This window comes from Natator depressus, chromosome 5 (genome assembly GCF_965152275.1).
Source record: "Natator depressus isolate rNatDep1 chromosome 5, rNatDep2.hap1, whole genome shotgun sequence".
Taxonomy (NCBI): Eukaryota; Metazoa; Chordata; order Testudines; family Cheloniidae; genus Natator; species Natator depressus.
In genome coordinates this window covers 106,888,749-106,907,438 of record NC_134238.1, presented here as the reverse complement: position 1 = coordinate 106,907,438, position 18,690 = coordinate 106,888,749, and the positions used below count along the sequence as shown (strand labels likewise).

General features: G+C 40.0%; 1 protein-coding gene across 11 annotated transcripts in view; it reads left to right on the top strand.

Moving 5' to 3' along the window:
- NFIB (nuclear factor I B) overlaps window positions 1-18,690 on the top strand; it is a 334,297-nt gene that overhangs the window by 109,546 nt on the left and 206,061 nt on the right. The window contains exon 1 of one of the 11 annotated variants that reach the window (XM_074953403.1): window positions 7,480-8,013. The exons of 7 other annotated variants lie outside the window; for them this stretch is intronic. In XM_074953403.1, the coding sequence (XP_074809504.1) occupies window positions 7,996-8,013 (18 nt within the window). In that variant the 5' untranslated portion in view covers window positions 7,480-7,995. Of the gene's footprint in view, window positions 1-7,479; window positions 8,014-14,938; window positions 15,583-18,690 lie in introns of those variants that run through there. 3 more of the 11 variants (XM_074953401.1, XM_074953410.1, XM_074953404.1) reach the window with 3 other exon arrangements.

Here is an 18,690-nt window from a genome sequence, read left to right as displayed (position 1 = left end):
GCCAATCCTCTGTTCTTGGCAAAGTTATTTGCTGCAGTTCCCTCCCTGAGTGTATGATATAAAAAGCAACACTGCCTATGGAATCTGCCTGTGGGGGAAGGAAGGGGGTAGGGGTGAACAAACAGGAAAATAGACAGCGAAGGCGCGTGTATAGGAACTAGGCCTCTGTGCCAGCAGTCTATTACTTTCACACATCTGCGATCTGCTGTAACAAGATCTTTTGTGATAACATCTCCTCCTGTCACATCTACATGTGCTCAAGAAACATTGACAAGCCTGACTGTCTCTGGACTGCAGGTGTCAGGCAGGCAGAGGGGAAAACATCCAATGACCAATGAAACTGTCTTGCAGTGAATCCCCCACCACATGTATCAGCAAGAGGCTAGCACTGTCCCTTCCCTCTCCCTCCTCCTGATTGTTGGCAGGAGCTCCAGTAGTTGTCCTCTCCAGCAATCTGGGCTGGGAGAGTGTCCCCTTCCAACAGCTAAAGATGCTTGTTTTTAAATAAAAAATAGAGAGAAGCTGTTTCCTCCTGAGGCTGTGCAGATCTATGGCCTACAGGGTGACAGGTTATGGAGGCCAAGGGCAGAGGAGATGAAGGGGACTGTCAGATGGCGTTTGAGCGCTCTTGGACTATCCTGCCACCTTCATCTCAGCAGCTTCACAACCTGGGGCTGAGACGTTGTTTTCTTTCTTTTCTGGCCTTGCGGAGTAATTTGTTTTCCTGGATAGACTGGTCTGCCGTAGAGCAGATGGGCCCAATCCTGCACTCCGTTCTCCCCACTGGATGGGGATTTTGTCAAAGAAAGGAGTGCAGGATTAGGTCAAATATCTGCATCTTTGTGAGGCTTGCACAGTCTGGAAAACAGTGGATATACTCTTCTGAACTGGGCCCTTAGTCAGGAAAACATGCATACAATGGTAGTCTACAGTAGAGGCAGTGCCTGTCCTGTTTTAAAACCACATGAAAAGCTTTACCTGGTGTTGTGAATTATCTCCGAGTCTACCCTATTGGTTCAACATCACCTACACACTTTCACATGTTGCTGGATGCCACTGGTGTTATACAGTTTTAATCTTGGATGTGGAGATTGGGGTTCTCTAGTTTATTTTATGATCTTGGAAAATCAAATTTAAGCAATAACTTTGCTATTTTTCAGAGTAACAGCCGTGTTAGTCTGTATTCGCAAAAAGAAAAGGAGTACTTGTGGCACCTTAGAGACTAACCAATTTATTTGAGCATGAGCTTTCGTGAGGTACAGCTCACTTCAAAGTGAGCTGTAGCTCACGAAAGCTCATGCTCAAATAAATTGGTTAGTCTCTAAGGTGCCACAAGTACTCCTTTTCTTTTTGCTATTTTTATACTTCTAAACCCAGGGAGAGGAGAAAATACACATTTAGGTTTCATAGCAACATGCAGACCCAGAACCCTGTGCGACTCCTATGTGGCACACACGAATTTTACCACAATTGTTGCATTTTTTTTAAAAAAAAGGTAGCTCTTAAGAATCCTAATTCAAGATCAGGCCATCATTGTGCAAGTTACAATACAAACAAGCACACAGCAAGACAGCCTCTGTTTCAGAGAATTTACAAAACATTAAAATAGGGGATAAAACATATGAATATTTGTTATGGGCTAAAAGTAGATCATTAAGGACAAAGAAAGACGTTCATTGGCATATAAGAAACATACTTATCTTTAGAAAGAGAAAATAAGTTTGTCTATATTTTCCCTGTGATCTATCAATCTACTCTTCCTAGTGTGTGTGTGTGTGTGTGTAAAAATTGCACAAGCCCAGGAACAATTTTTACTTGAGACTAATTTGTTTTACTGCTATTACCTTCACAGAGAGTCTGTGTATGAATTTTGTTCATACATCAGAGGTTTTTGGGGCCAACTGTCTTTCCTCCTTCTCAGGTGCCTTATCCCTCTTCTTGCTGCTTGGCCCCCACTTATTTCATTTCTTTCTGTCTCTCTCTTGCTTAGTAAGAAGGGAAGTGAGTATTTTCTGAAGCTCCCAGAACAATTTTTCTTGGTCAGCACCAGTCTCCTCACACTCCTTGGCCTTTTCCAGAGCCAGTGCTTGGGAGTGGAGCCCCAAACTGACAACTTTTCTTGGTCTGGGCTGACATTTAGCTACCAGTACCAACCTCTTCCTCTGACTTCCTCCATCCAGTGGTGCCCTGTTCTGTTCCTTGCTAGCTTTAGTTTAGAAGGCAGTAGTACACAGTACATTTCAATGCAATACTTTATGAACCAGCTGGATTGGTTACCAAAATCAAAAAGCTTAATAAAGTCTTATTTTATTATCTTGAGTGCGTGTGTCTCTATATTTATGGTATTCACAGCAGTAAGGCTATAATTAAGGTTGCATAGGAGTTCTATTATAACCTTGTTTTCACTTGCTCAAAGCTTTCTGAAAATGTTGCCTTTGGGGCTGAAATGTTCTGCATCTTGTAAAGACCCTCACACTACAGGAAATCATCCTCATACCACAGAGTGCAGAAGAGGCTATCCAGAAGCCTCAGTGCTCTAAGATCCATCTCTCTGGAACCTTTGGGTATGGAGGGTCAGCAGGATGGAGGTTCCCAGATGTAGCAGGAGAAGAGATTGGGGTCTGGTAGACTGATATGCAGCAAAGGGGAGACAAAATAATTATCCTCTGAGGGCCAGCCCTGGCTCCATTTCACAATGTTCTGCAATGTCTAAACTTTCTTTTTTTTTTTTCTGTTGCAAAAATACAGCTGCTAGAAAATCAGCTAATATGCTGCTGCTTTATTAACTGGGCTTGGCAGAAAAATGCTGCAAGGCAAAAGCAATGACAAAGATGTGAACCCCTTCCCATTCCATTCACCTTAATGAGGTGTGAACTCAAATGGTTATGTAGTCCATTTAAATACTACCATTAACCCGGAGCTATTTTTTACTTTTTCTGTTTAAAATAACAATGTTACAGTTCCTCATCCACTGCACTCCAATAAAGTAGAAGTCCTGTGGAATAAATAATGTATTACCATATTATAAAATACTATACCATGATCTATACCCAAATGAAATAAAGTTGCACAGAATAAAGAGAGCATTTTTAAAAAACTTTTGAGTGCTCCACTTTACAATCTTCATCATGTTGGTTTAATGTAGAGATTTATTGTTTGGAATTTCCAAGGTTTTTTAATAAAGGAAAATGAACAAACAAAGAAATTATAATTATTTGCTAGGAAGCAATAGAGCATTGGGTAACAGTTAAATTCCTGACTCAAGGAGAAGGATGTTGTCTAATGGTTAAAGCAAAGGACAGAATATTAGAATTCCTGGATGCTATTTGTATTTTATTCAGGTTTTTCATTACATAGTGGCCATTTGTTTGTGGTACAGCATGTACTTTGTGAAGATAGGTATGCAACAGTAGCCGTGTTTTACTCATAGCATTATCAAGCACATAGATTTGGCATATATGTTTTTTTGAAAAGGCAATGTAATTCAATTAATGTAACCTGAGTTGCTGTATTAGCAACCTGGGATGAAATCCTGGCCCACTGAAGTCAATGGGAGTGTTGCTATTAATTTCAGGGACGGTCAGGATTTCACCTCTGGGCTTTATTCCAAGTTCTTCCAGAAGAAATTTGGAACAACCTCTGCTGTGTTCAGTTACCCCATTTGTAAAATAGGAGTGATGCTTCTCTCTCTCTTAGAATAGGAGTTTAAGGATTTACTTAATAGTACAGAGGATTACCAATCTGTGGAAGCCATGAGACTAGAACTCAAGAGCATCTTACCCTGGACCAGGGAATATTTTGATGAGGGAAAGAAACAGCAGCATCCATCTTGTCTATGTTAAGTTTGGAGCTATAATTCCATCTAGTTGCTGGGAAACATTGCAAGAGGCTCAGTGGGTACTGAGAACATCTAAAATACAGCGTGGCAAAAATATGAACTTGCAGAAATAATGAGCAGGTGTAGTGCATGTGTGCAAATAGCAATTTTCTGTGGCTTATAACTCAGTCAAATGCACCTTTCTAGCCACAGGACTATCACCCCGCCAAATTGTAAGCCCCTGCTCCAAACCCTTATGTGATAGTTGGTGGGTTTTTGTTTGTTTGTTTTTTAACCAGTTCTGTCTGAAAAAAGCCAAAACTACCTACTATGTTTTTCACTGAACTGCAATTTTCAAGAATGATTTTGATATTTTTCATCAAACTTTCAAAAATAATTTTGATTTGAAACAGGTACTAAGCATAACAAATTTCAGCCTAAAAAGGATAAAGTTTGACAAAGTTTTAAGCTACTTATAAAAGTTATAAGCAACTTAAGAAAATGTGGGATCACAATGGAAAGGGTTCAGCAATCTTAAAAATAGCATTACTACTGCATCACCTATAATTAACATGCATGTATTTTATTCAGGGGACTGTCTATTCTGGGATTGTGTGGCCACAGAATTTGATTTTGTTCTGTGACTGTACTGCTGACAGAAGTTGCTGTTGTGTCAACCACTTGCCACAGACTCCTGTTCCAGAATCTTGGCTTTCATTTACATTATCTTTCCTGGCTCTCTTGGTTGTGAAGAAACCTTGAAAACAAGGATAGTGTTCACCAAAGCCAGGCTTAATTCTTGAGTCTGTGGGCACTTTAAACAATAGCTTTGAGAGCTGTGATCTTTCTAATTCATATATATTCACTCTGAGCCTATGTGGAGCTCCAATCGACTTCAGGTTTGGGTCTAACAACAATTTATATATAATGTTGACTCTGAAGCCTACAGATGACACATTAAATGTCAATACTGATAACAATTGCACTGCTGCTCTTTTAGCAGAAATTCAACAAATGAGATTTTCCCAGTCCCAAACTACCTCCCACTCTTTTTCCAGGTGGGTCACTGATTATCTATCAGTAAACCACACAGGAACTGCTATGCTGATTATATTATTTTTCGCATTTAAAATTTTAAATGAAACTGCCACAAAACTTCCATGACCAGAAAGCTGCTAAATCTGGGGAATTTGCAGCAGAATGCTGGTTTCAGCTTTCCAGTGGAGGACATTGGGCTTTGATTATACTTGTAGCAAAACATACACTTAAGCAAGATACACAAAAACTATACATATGAGAACTCAAAGGCTAAAATATATATTTAGCACAATAACTAAATAAAAATGTCCAAGAAAGATGCCTATGACAAATATCAATATCTATTCAATCTATGTTCATCTGTTTGAGTAGTTAATATAGCTTTGAGCTACAACAATCTCTCTTTAAGACCATTCAGTGTTTTGTTTTCCACATTGCCATTACTTCTTTCAGCTGATACAGTATGAAGAATTCCTGGTGGTTTGCTAGATCAGTTGCAGAGTGCTGAATTCTATAGAACAAAAACAACCATAGATTCTCCCTGGCATGGAAAAAAGGCCTGCTATCCGGGCAATTAACTGGATGGCATGTAATTTACAAAATCCAGGGCACATACTCTTTTAGCAATTACATTAACTAAACACAATGTAAGAAAATGTTTTACATTTAATTTTTCCCATTTTTGACTTTTTAAATAAAATAAGGAGAAGAAATAAAAAGAAAACACAATCATTTTTTCTGGGATTTCTACTTTATGGTTTTTATTTTTGGTGATTTATGCTTAATTGTAGGAGTATACATATTAGTTTTAAAAGTATTATTATCAAACAAACAAACAAAAAAACAAACAAAAACAAATTGACTTCCTGAGAGGAACTTCCTCATTGTCCTTGTTCCCAGGAATGGTCTCAAAGCAATAATGAGGATTCTTTAGGGTGTACACTCTACAAACAATTTTTAGCACTAAAAAAATGTATTTTAGATTTTTACCTCTTCCCACATTTTGGTTCAAGGGAATTTTCTATGGTCCCAATTCTACAAGGAGCTCAATGCATGTGCAACTCTGAGCCTATGTGGAGCTCCAACTGATTTCAGGTTTGGGACTAACAACAATTCCACTGCAGTTATTCTGGTCCTTTTGATAATGGTAGTTTGGTCATTTGGCACTTTATAATAGGTATTTGAAGCCCTGAGTAGTCTGCAAAGGCTTTTTATGAAAATGCATGTGAAGACATTTATTCTTCTTCAAGTGCTGTACATAAATATTTAAATTTTTTTGGTAATATCTGAAGAAATTACAACACATTGAATATTAACTTCCCAAAATTCAACTTTTAATTCCCAACCTTTTTAGAATATTATACACTCCAAAAAGTTTAAAATTGGTACAGACCAATAGTTTTTATACCCATGTTCATTAATAAACTGCAATTTATTTGATTTGATGACATTTAATAAAAACATCAATTTTAAGTTGAAAATCTACATGTGCCAGCTTTCATCTTAGACCAATTTTTTTATTGTCATTGAAACTCCTGAAAAATATAAATTTGTACATAAAACTTCATTCACTGTCACATTTTCGGCAGCAACAGAGGCCACTCATGCCACTATTGAACTCAGTGGTATCAGGATTAGACCCACAGAGAAGCACATTAAAGAGGGTGACAGAAATTTTTAAAAGCCAGGGCCACAACCTATAGTTAGGCACCTCAATCAAGAAGCCTGATTTTGAAAAGTTTCCAGCACCTTGCAGCTCCCATTTAAACCTGTTTTCAGTGTTTGCACCAGGAGCTGCTTATCACGTATTTCCTTGAACATCCAAAATTTCCATTCGCTTCAAGTTCAGTGGGAATTTTGGGGCCTCACAAAAGGTAGGCATAGGGAGCAGGTAGCTTCACCTTAATGACAACTGCGTGACTCCTGCTGATTTCTTTTTCTTTCTTTCTTTCTCTTTCAGAAATACAATTTTTTTTAAAAAAAATTAAGACAATCTTCCAGTATACGTCTTAGGAATAGCATATTTTCCAATTGGTACTACTCTAGCTGAATCTATGCACTGATATGTGTATGTATGTATGTGTAATTGTATGTGTGTGTGTGTGTATATATATATATATATATATAAAATCAGAGGTATGTATTTACCGTGATTAGTAAGATTTTAAACCTCTTTCAACAATGAATGGAGATTACAACTAATTTCTGTTAAAGAACAAAATCCGTGCGTGCAGCTGCAACAAGACATTTGAAACAATGCAGGCAGCCTTGCGTTTATACAGCAAAAGGATCTAGTCAAATGAAGTACAGATTTCAGGTCCCTGACCTGTCTGGGGCTGCCGGTGCCGCCTCCGGCTCCCCCCCCCTCTCTCTCATTGGGTGTTGCGGTATGAATATGCAAATACGCCCCCTCCCCCGCAGTAGGTTTTTCCCTTGGTTTCTCACGCAGCCGCCAGGCGGAAACGAAGAGCTGCGCTTCCCAAGGGCTCCGGCGGCCAGATAGGGAGTCGGGGAATGGGTGGTTTAGTGGGTGGTGGTTAAAGGGAGCCACCGCCGCTGGCCCGGCCAATCGGAAAGAGGTGGAAGGAGGCCAAGTACGCACTAGCTCCGCGCTAGGATCGCCAGCTCATTCTGCAGTCGCAGAGGGGGGAGAGAGAGGGAGAGAAAGAGAAGGGAAGGAAAAGAAAAAAAGAGAGGCAGCACCACACATACATAGAGACCGGCCCAGCTCCACACACACACACACACAGGTCTCAGCCTTTCCTGGATCGCGTTCAAGTCAGCCACCAAAACCTACTCTCCAGCCTTGCAACTCAAAGAGGAAGGAAGATTGGAAAGCGAGAGGAGGAGGAGAAGGAGGAGGGGGCTGCCCACTGCCTATAGACTTTAACTTTACCGCCTTTTCCCCTCCTCTGGCCAAGAATTTTCTTCCTGTTTGGTGTCTCCATTAAAAAAAAAAAAAACTGAGCAAACAATATTTTTTTTTCTTTTTTTAAAAAAGAAGGCCACTTCTGGAAATCCAAACCAAAACAAACAAACAAACCACACCGAGCTCTTGAGAAAAGAATAAATTTGTTACCTGAGACATGTGAAGCCAACGGCCCTGTGTGTGTTACAGATTTCAGGATCCCATTTATTTAATGCAATACAGTGCAATGGTATGTGGCATTGAAAATTATGCTTCCCCCCCCCTTTTTCATTTGCTTGGCTGTTCCCTCTTTTCCCCCCTCCAGGCTGCGATTGTGGTTTCCAGAGTGGATGTTATATCCCCTTCCTAAAAGCTGATATCACTTCTGTTTTACAGGATGAGATATAAGTGGTGGATTGTTTGTTTATATTTTGCTTTTTTGGCAGCTTTTGTATATGGGTCACACTTTTATGCCAGGAATCAGTTGATGGGAGTTTGCGTCCAAAAGTGCTGAACTTGGCACATTTCCTGCTTCAACTTTTCCCCCTCCCCCTCTGTTCTGGCAGGCAGCTATCAGTTAAACGCTGGAATGGATTAATGAAAATGCTACTTTATTTGTATCTCGAGACAGTTTTTGTTTCCCCTGTCTTGTTGCTGTAGTTTTTCTTCTTCTTTTTTTGTTCACCCTTTTGATTCTTTTCCTTCTAACCGTCTGGATATATTTTGTAATGAATACACTTTTCACCCTGAATGTGTACTTTTGAGGAAAAAAGGCATTGATTCTCTGCTGTACTAAATAGTTAATTTATCTCGGGTGCTGCATGTTGCAGTATGAAGTGTTCATTTGGTATCTCTGAATTTGTTTTTTAAAGTTACTTTTGTGGCTTTCCTGTGGTTTCTCTCTCCCTTTTTTTTCACCCTACTATTTTGCTGTGGGAGCCTTGCATGTTGTACTTTTAATTCATTCCTTTCTTCTGGGTGTGTGTGTGTGTGTGTGTGTGTCTGTCTGTCTGTCTGCTTTCCCCTCTTGTCCTCTCCTCGCCTGTGTGTCTGGGCCACATTTTAATGCACAATATCCCATCCATTAAGTTGTGGTTGAATGCGGAGTGTGTGAAGACTTGGCAGCTCTCAGGTTGAAGGGGGCGGGGAAGCCAGTTTCGACTTTGACACAAGATGCCGATGTGGCGTGATCTGAATTATTATTAGGGCTGCGAAAATGGCCATCTTCTGCTGCTGCTGGAAAGGGCTGCCATTGAACTTGAGACAGGACAGACAAGATCTCCAAGTTTTTTTTTTTTTTTAGTACAGTAGCTGGCAGGGAAAAGGGGCCAAAATACACAAGACTTAACTCTAACTTTCTTTGAAGTGATCTTGAGCCGCAACCCATGTAACTTAACATTGAATCATAGGGAAAAAAGTTAACTTTTGAACTCTAATTTGTATAGACATTTACATCAATCTCTTTAAAAAAAAACCATAATAAATCTAGAAAGTCATATAAACTGTCAGAAAAGATACAGCTGCAATTATTTTTTTTTGTGTGTCCAGGAAGTTTAAGATTAGTTAATGTGAGTTTTGAGAGCATTTGCTATATTAGCGAGAATGGGTTTCCATTCCTTTGTAAGGCTGCAAACGTGACCTTTACGCAGTCAGGCTAAAAACTGCAGCGTTGTGTAACACAAAACGTTGTGGTTTACAGCTTTTACATTTGAGGTTTGATGTTTTCATTTTTCTGGTCTGGGAGACAGAAAAAGCTCGGGTATTAGAGTCATCATCAAACCATATGTGGACAGAGGTCAAGCACACACACCCAGTGAGCTAGATAGGGGTGTGTGTGTGTCTGTGTGTTTGATCATTCCGAAAAAAATACCCCATAGTAATACTATGATTAAAATATATTAATGTAGTTATAGGTGTGATGATATAGTGAGTTACATGTTTTACTGTTCACATTTTAAAAAACCTATACTGAAAAATTAAACTGCATATAAAAATTAATTGAGACTTCGTGAACAGATAAAAATATTGAGTTTCACTGTTTATTTTCCCAGTTACATTTATTTTCTGTCGTAATCGGACAGATGTAATATACTCAGGAAAACTGAACAAAACTATAATTATATGACATTATAAGCATCTGGAGCGTTGCTATATAGTTGTATATGATATCACAAGGAACCCTGAATCGCTTTGCAATTCACAATTACTGGTCATATTATATATAATATATATTGCACACAATATAACATTGTGATGTATATAATATATAATTTAGTCAATCTATGCTAATGTGTGTACACGTAAATATTTGTGTATATAACGGGTGAAAGCTTAAGTTTCTTACTGCTGATGAAGTTGAAAAGTTGAGGTTACAAAATGGATATAGCTGCGTATAGCTTGTCTTTGTGTCACAAGAGCCTGGTGAAACAGAAATTTAAGAGGAGGCGATTCTTGCATACTGAATTATTTGAAATAGCTGCAAAATGTCTGAACTGAATGTTTTTTATTTTTAAACGTGCTGTTAGAATATTCAGACAGAAATGGATAATTCTCTGCATGTTTGTCGATAATTAGGAAATTTACACCCTTGCATACTAAAATAAACAGGTATATACAGTCCAACGTTAACTATCTTTCTCTTGATTTTGAGGCATAAAACGATGTTATGATTGACAACCAAAATACTAGAACAAAGGACACCAACTGGAATCCTACCTTAGCAAGAATATAGACTTGATGACATAACAGGCCTCTCCATTTCTCAGTTTTACGATCCTCTGGAAATATAACTACAAACGCTCTGTAGAATGTGTAGACAGTGTGTGTTCAAAGAGAGCGAGTGAGAGCATTTGGTTCCATAGGAGTCCAATAGAACTCAAATCTGAATCGTCCGTGGAAAACTGCTGTGGAGGGCAGCGAAAGTTTGTTTGGCCTTTAGTTTCAAAAAGTGTTTCTAGCTTTTCATATAGTCGAGGTGGCTAGCCTCGTATTGTATTTGAAATCAGTGCTGCTCGGTGAGTTTCCAACTGTAAATGTGCATGAAATGTAGACAGAATGAGACACTGTTCCTGTATAACAGCGTGCGTTGGTATTTCGGCACTAACGTTATTAACAGTGATTTTCTCAGCTTAGTTTTGTCCCTAGGGAACACAAATAGCTCCCAGTGAAATAAGTACAGGATGCCAGATACGGGGTATTGGGGGATGCTGGGAAGAGGAAAGACCAGACTGGTATTAATTTTCCGAGAGAGAATTTAAAATACTGATTAGACACTTGCGTTGTAATAAACAGACGCATTTTACTCTTTATCTCCTATAGGAGCCTTCTCTTTAGTTGTGGATGTTTGTTTTATGACGTTTCACATATATAAAATGCATACCCTCATCACTCCCCCAAGCTGCCACTGGCAGAATATAATGTTCCCATTCCGCTGATAGCATAGCAGCTTCTCCAAGCCCTAGCGCAGAGCAAACCAGTTCTCAGTGTCACTCAATGGCTAGGTCAGGTGGCGAATTTGTGTGAGTGTGTGTGTGTTAATATTACAGACACGTGTGGATTTTTAAACACTATATGAAGGTCTGTTTATCTCCAGTATATACAGAAGCCAATATTGCAATGCTAGGAAACAGAGTGTTATGAGAAATTGTCAGAAAGACAGGATACTAAATAATACAGAACTTGCAACAATAGTATCTTATTTTTAGGTGCTTTGCGGTGTTTGCTCTACCTTCATAAGGAATTTCGCTGCATGCCAAGGCCCAGTCGTAGTTATGGTTTACTTTAACTAACTACCAGGTCCTTAAAAAGGCAGGCACATGAGACACCAGCATTCAGAGACATCTGTACGTAGGCAAATAACTTTTAAAACGTCTTTAAAGGTTTGTTTTTGATAATTTAGGGCCTTTCCCCCCAAAAGACAAAATCACCATCGTAAGCCCATTTAACTTTTCTCATTTGAAACGGGCACTAGTTTTGTTTTCCTGTAGTGCAAATTGCCAAACTCTGCTTCGAACCAGGGACTGTTCTACCATAGAGAATCTCTCTGCTGGGTTAATTTGCTGAAGGGGTAATCCTAAAGAGGGAGAAAAAGAAAGAAAAGAACGGGGGGAAAAAGCAATCTTGCAACCATCTTTAGAATGTATATTTCGTCTTGTAGGCGTGTGTGCTCGCGGAGGCTGTAGGGGAATTTCTGTACTAAAACTTTCTCTACTTCCGAGACGCTGTTAAGCATGTTGTTTTTATAGTTTGCTTATTAAAGCAGGGGGCATTTATTGAGATGAATCACCATACCGTTTCCACTCCGTCCCTACGGATGTCTTCCCAGAATGAGTTTGGTTAATCCTGGCTAACAAATCTATTCCTGGAAAGGCCTGGAGTTAGTCTGGTATTTTGTTAAATAAGTAGCGCTGGTTCGCTGGTGCGTCAGCGTTAGTGAGTGAAGGGCCGGGCGCTCTGTGTGCAGGGCGCCTGAGGACAGAGGGAGACAGACACAGGCGGCCACACGGGGCCCCCAAGCAGTCAGCCTCATCTCTCTCTCTCTCTCTCCCCCCTCCCTGGCTAGTCGTCTTTGTCTCACTTAGTGGAAGTGAAAACCAGTTATTAACAACAGCGAATGTATACGTGGATGTATAATCCCCAGTCCTTGTTCCTGTTCCAATGTGTGGTATACGTTAATGTGTCTGAGTGGGGAGATCAACCGCACCCATCTCACTCTGGAGTTTCTTCTGGCTTGTAGAAACCCCAAGGCTCACTGGCTCTCCTTACCTTGTTCCCCTTCTTTGTGCCGCTGTTCGATCTGAGAAGCTTGTCACACTTTGTTGCTTTTAGTGTAAATGTCTTTGGAGAAAACAGGGTCCCTTTCCCAGGACTTAGGAACGAGCCTTGTGATATTTCTGCCCGGGGGAGGGCCTAGTTATAAAATCTGTGCAACTCACAGAGGCAGCATTTCTAGTGGGTTTCCTTTTTTTTTTTTTTTTTTTTTTTTTAGGAGGGTAAGGGGTGAGTTGGGGAGGGCAGGGAGAAGGATATTACAGCTTTAAAGGAGACCCGCAGTAATGGCTGGTTGTGTAGGAGTCCAAGCGCTTAAAGAGGTGTTCAAGGACATTAGTGCATTTGTGCCAAGGGGAATGTCTTTTATGGTAAATTAACTCCAGTTAAATTGAATATTTATTCAAAGGGAAACTCCAGTATTTAAAGCTGGCGTTATCAGCTTTTTGCAGTGTCTGGAACAAGATGATAGGATTTGGTGTAGTCTGTGCAAGATACGAAATGAAATGTGTTCACTATGGTTAACCCCGAGTTTGCCTCATCACTTCTGGCATAAGTGCGCGCTCTAAACTTGCTTGTCACTTTTAAATACGGCCCTTCCAAGGAAGAAGACGTGACTTGTTCAAACACTGATGCTTTGAGCACACCCTGAAAGTGCAGCTAGCCACCAGAATGCATGTAGATAGGTTTCTTTGAAGGGTTAATGTGTTGGGCTCTCGCTGTTTCCTTTGACATTACCTGTCTTGTACGAGCCCCCCCTCCCTTTCCCCCTTCCTTTGGCTTGTAAATTTATGGGAATTGCAGCTGGTAGACTTGGCAAGCTCTCCTCATTAAGAGCCCTCTTTGAAAATGGGCTGTGTTTGAGCATTTCCCTAATGAGGACAGGACGGGGTTAAAAAGTGACCATTTCATGGTTGACTTGAACCTGCCTACTTTTCTTGATGTGCCGTTGTGAATAACTGACGTGAATAACTCCCCACTTTGGGAAAGGAAAAGTCACTGGTCCCTTCAGGACAATTTAGACTAGAGAGGCTCTCAATGCCGAAACACAGAGAAGGTTTAAACTCCAGGCTGCTTGCAGGAGCTGGCACTGATCAGGCGCTTCGTCAGCTTCTCGTTCCCCTTTGTGTCACCAGCAGCAGCGCGCATGGGGTGGGTGCCCCCCCCCCCGCGATCTGCAGTGCATCACACCGCCCTCCCTACAGGAGGAGAACTAAGTTTCATTCACTACATTCCTGGAGCAAGAAACTCGTCCTCGGGCTTCAGCTTCCTAGTAAAGCTGGTTTGGAAGATTGAAACCAGACATTGCTACCGCGGGCCCCATCCTCCAGATTGTTTGATGCCCTTCGAGTTGCTGCTTGCACCCCACTGGGCACGACAGGGGAGAAAGCCGGGCGGGGGGAAGCTGGCCTGACCTCCCCCCATCGCATAGCCTGTAAGGAAAGGAGCCTTTCCCGCAGACTATCCCGGTCCCCGAGGGCGTGTGCTTCTCAGGCTGCGACGGCAAGGCGGAGGGATGGGGGCCACGTGTAAGGGGCTCCCTGGCAGGGAGGCAAAAAGCAGCCCAGAGCAGGAGGCCCCATTGCCCGGTGAGCGAACGCCTAGCAGCCCCTCGGGTTTTAGGTGCACAGGGCAGTAAAGCTGAGAAACACAACTAGAGAGAGAGAGAGAGAGAGACAGGGCTGCAGGCTGCACATGCTGGGCGTGCAAAGAAAAAGAAACCCCCGGCTTCCACCGCCGCTCTTGGTTGGGCTGAATGAGTGGCGATGTGGCGAAGTTTCACGCTTTTCGCTTCCCGCCCAGGCCCCCGCCTCTCCGCGCGCAGCGGCTCCTCCTGGGCTGGTAGGGCAGAGGCCAGAGTAGAGAGCCAGGCTGCAGCAGCCCCAGCGCCTTGCTATCTCCCTGTGGGGGAATTTTCCACTGGGCACTTCCCAGGACAAGCAGAGAGAAGTGGGTTTATAACTGCCAATGCTCTGGAATAGCTGCTGCAATAATCGCTGTTCCAAACCCCCTCCCCCCAAAAACCTTCTTTCACCAGAAGGGAGGGGAAAATTAGGCATGTTTGTAAAATGTGCTGGATTCTTCTACAGTGGTAGATGATTGATGAAGAGAAAGGCGGGGGGGGGGTGAAGATCTGGTGGAAAAAAGGAATGTGTTTGCAGGAGGAGGAGTGTACGCGATGATTGTGTAATTAAATAATTAAAAACAATCCTCAAGTATCATTTGGGGAAGCGAACTGGAAGGGGGTCCCCAGGGTGTAACCGATGGATTTTCCAACTTCCAAGTTTTGCAGCAAGCGAGAGAGGGAGCAAATGGGGAGGGAGAGAGGGAGAGATTTATCGTTTTGAATTTTCGAGAGATCATTTTTATTATAGTGGGCGTTTGGAAAGCAGCCTCTTAACATTGCCCACATTAGAGAGAGAGAGAGGGAGGGAGTGGATAGGCAGAGAGAGGCACAGGCTGCTGCGAGAGAAGCCCGGAGATTGCGCGCTGCGAAGCATTTCCCAGCCTTGGGGGACTCACACTCTCACTCTCTCTCTCACATACGCACATGGTCTCTTCCTTGCAAAGTTTCGCCTGCGATTACTCCGGGACTTTCCTGCTCCGCTCCGGGCTGTAACCTTGAACTTTGGTAGCGTGGTGACAGTACAACCGCCGCCGCCACCAACATCTTAAAAAAGCAAACAGCAAAACCCTCCTGTCCACCTCCCCCACCCCTGAAAAAACCCTTCATCCGAAAACCAGCAGCAGAAGCAGCAAAAGCGCCGCCGACAACAAGAGGGTTAAAAGTGTAGATTGGATTTCACCCCGGGAAATCTAGCACACGGAGTGAACTTGAATCTTTGGCTATTTAAGGAGGACTGGGGTTTGCTGTGAAGTTGTGGTGATCCAGGGCAGAATCCCGTCCTGATTGATTTCATCTTCCTTGAGTTCTCAGATGTCTAAAATGAATAGATGAAATTATTCCCTTTTGAGGCTTTTCTTAGGGGCTCTCCGGGAAGTGTGTTCTCAAAGCGAAGTCATGATGTATTCTCCCATCTGTCTCACTCAGGTACAGATGCGTTTTGATTTTATATTTTATATTTTTTATTATATATAAAACCACATATAATATGGTTCTCAGTGAGTCATGCTAATAGTAGTAACGGCTTAAAGCATAATTATAGCTGCTTGTCAGGGTCCAAACTCCTGTTGCAAAAGAGAACAGTAGAGAACAAACTGTACAAGGCCATTCGGAGGATTCGTTGAAAGTGCCATCCCTAGAAAAATACTGCTAAATTGTTGCATAAAAAGCCAAAGGTAAAAAAACAATATAAATTAATATAATTAAAAAGCGGGTTTGAAAAGTACTGATTAAACTAGAGAACATTGATCTGCTGTCTTTTCTGCTCTCCTGTTTACTCACTCAGTGTCTAATAAAAGGGTTTAAGAGGAAAAGTGTTATTTTTAATTGAACATTGACTGATGTAAAAGTAATACTGTTCAACGCTGAATTAATAATCTATAGTCTGCCAAAAGTATGAGGTTGATTAGAGTGAGAATGACCAAACTACAGGATATTTTCTTATTTGACTGTCTAGGGACATAACATTTTTCTTGTTTAATTTTGGTGTTTTATAATTTTATAAATCAGCATGCAACTTCAAAAGCAAAAATGATCTTTTATATAAATTGCACTTATAGTTATTGTCATGCTTTGGTGGTAACTGACTTTTTGGGTCTTATAAGAAAAACAAGCAATAATTGTCTATGCTGCATGCAAGATTATATGTTTTGAGAAATTGTGGACAAACTGCAATATTGTTTCAAGTAGGGGAGATATAGAGAGTAGATTTTGGAAAACCCAGGGTTTTATGAAGATATTTAAAACGTGGTGAAGGAAACAGAATACGGATCTACAGTTCTTTTGAAACTATTACTTTCTACTGTTTAAAATAACACATCAGCAGTTACCACAGAGTACATTTATTATCACTTTAACAAGAAATACATATATTGGTGCTAGAGCATATTCCAAAGAGTAAACGACCTCTAACGCTATGGGATAGTTTTCAGCAGTTTTTGTAAAAGTCTGCCTTAGGAGGATGTGATGTAAACTGAATAACTGATAGCTGCTTGCGTCCACATTGGTGCAACAAATAACTAAATAAAAGTGAGAAAGTAAATCTAGTGTTACATTATTGTAAATCTAATATTTAATGCAGTTATATTTGTACAGAGGACACATAATTATGATTTCAATTATTTGACAATTGAAAACATTGTGATTTAAAAGGACTGAAGCATTCAGAAATTGTGAATGAAGATGAAAACAAAGATAAGGCTTATTCATTGATTGGATACAGTCCTGTAGCTTTTTGGCTGACACATTTTTTATTGTTTATATTTTGTTTGGCATCTATGTGTGATTGACTTAGATATGGATATTTTCAGCAAGTAAACGTCAACTAAACTGGAAAAGAATATTAAGTTTTTTTTGTAGTTTAAAAATAAATAATTATATCATTACATATAGATTGCATTAAGTACTGAAGATATGCATATATGTTTACAGGTACGTACCTAGGAATTAATTCTGGTGTAATGCATGTTTAGTAGATTTCCCCCCCCCCTCCATCAGCTGTCCTCTCTTAAAAAAAAAAAAATATTGACAAGCTAATGGGTCTTCTGTACATGAGTGTATCTCTAAGACTAATACTAATGAAATAAAATAGTTTTTACATTATATTAAAGTAATAGGGCAAATTCTCACTCCCACCTGTAATATAGTGAGCGGATAAGGTCTTTTGCTATTTCCAGGTCTTATGACATTTTTTTCATATGTTTGGTTTACATCTTTTTTTTTGGAATCTATATTAAAATGCTACTATTTATGTGTTTATAAAACTTAATTTATGGGATTTATGCAAGCATAAATAAAAGAGCATTATCTTGCTCTGATGTATCAATAACTTGCTTATAAAATATAGCCCTTTCCAATCATGCTGTATCATATGACTATTTAAATAGGCAAATTCAGTAATATACATTGGGAGTACAACTGTAGCAGTTCTGATTTTCTTTATTTGTAAAAGTTTCTATCCTCCGTTTGAAATGATTGAAATTTATTTACTAATTCCCCTCCTCTTGCCTCTAATTTGAAGGTGAGGTTTACATGCTTTGTCTTCTCTTATTTTTTTTAAAAAGTAGACTGTCACTGAATCTGATATGAAGTTGTGATTAACAGTTTGAAAAAACCTGTATAAAATTATTTTAATTTCTACTGTACTCACTATTTGTATGATCGTCTGGACATATTTTGACTCTAGTGCTGTGTGCTCATCATAAAATATTCTGTTAAAACTTGTAAGCACAGATCAAAATAGAATACCTGATTGGATACAGCACTTTACAAAAGTTGTAGTTCAGTTTGTGAGGATATAGTGTTGTAGCCTCTTTTTAGAGTAGATCTGAAATCTAAAAGTAGGTTTGTTAAGCCAATACTTGGCAATTGGGAACGCTTCCCATCATCAGTTCAAAGGAGACGAAATACCTGTAAGTTAGTATACAGACATCACATACAATGTATTTCCCGCACTCTGTATTGTCGTGTTGGAATGAATATAAACTCCAATTTCTCTCTCTTGCCCGAGACATGATAGGATGCAGTTACCGCATGCCTTTAAATTCTCAGGCTCTTGTGATATATTTAACACGGTTTATTTTTATATTGCTAGAAAATATTGTTTAGTTATAGGGAAAAATAATAAAAATCCATGCAGTGAAATTGTGAATGCTAAATTTTCTATGTGTAATTGCTAGACTTTTGCCTCATTTACTGTATCATAGTTCTCTAATTTGAATTTAGATGGATTGATATGAAATTTAGGAAGAGGTAAGGTGAGGGGAAAGGAGAAGGGAAATTCATTTCTCTTGTAAACTACTCTGAAAAAAGCTTGGCCTATCTGTCAGCATTATGTTGTGATTACAGTGTAGGTCTTTGTTCATTTATTTGCAAACTATATACATATTTCAGAATAACCTCCATGTTAGTTTAAATTGTTGGTGCATATTGGTTCACCTGAACCATTTGTTACGACACTTGAAAATCTTACCTTCATAAATCACTTTAGTGCAAGAGCAGTTATGATTCACATGGGTAAGTGCCACATAAAAATCA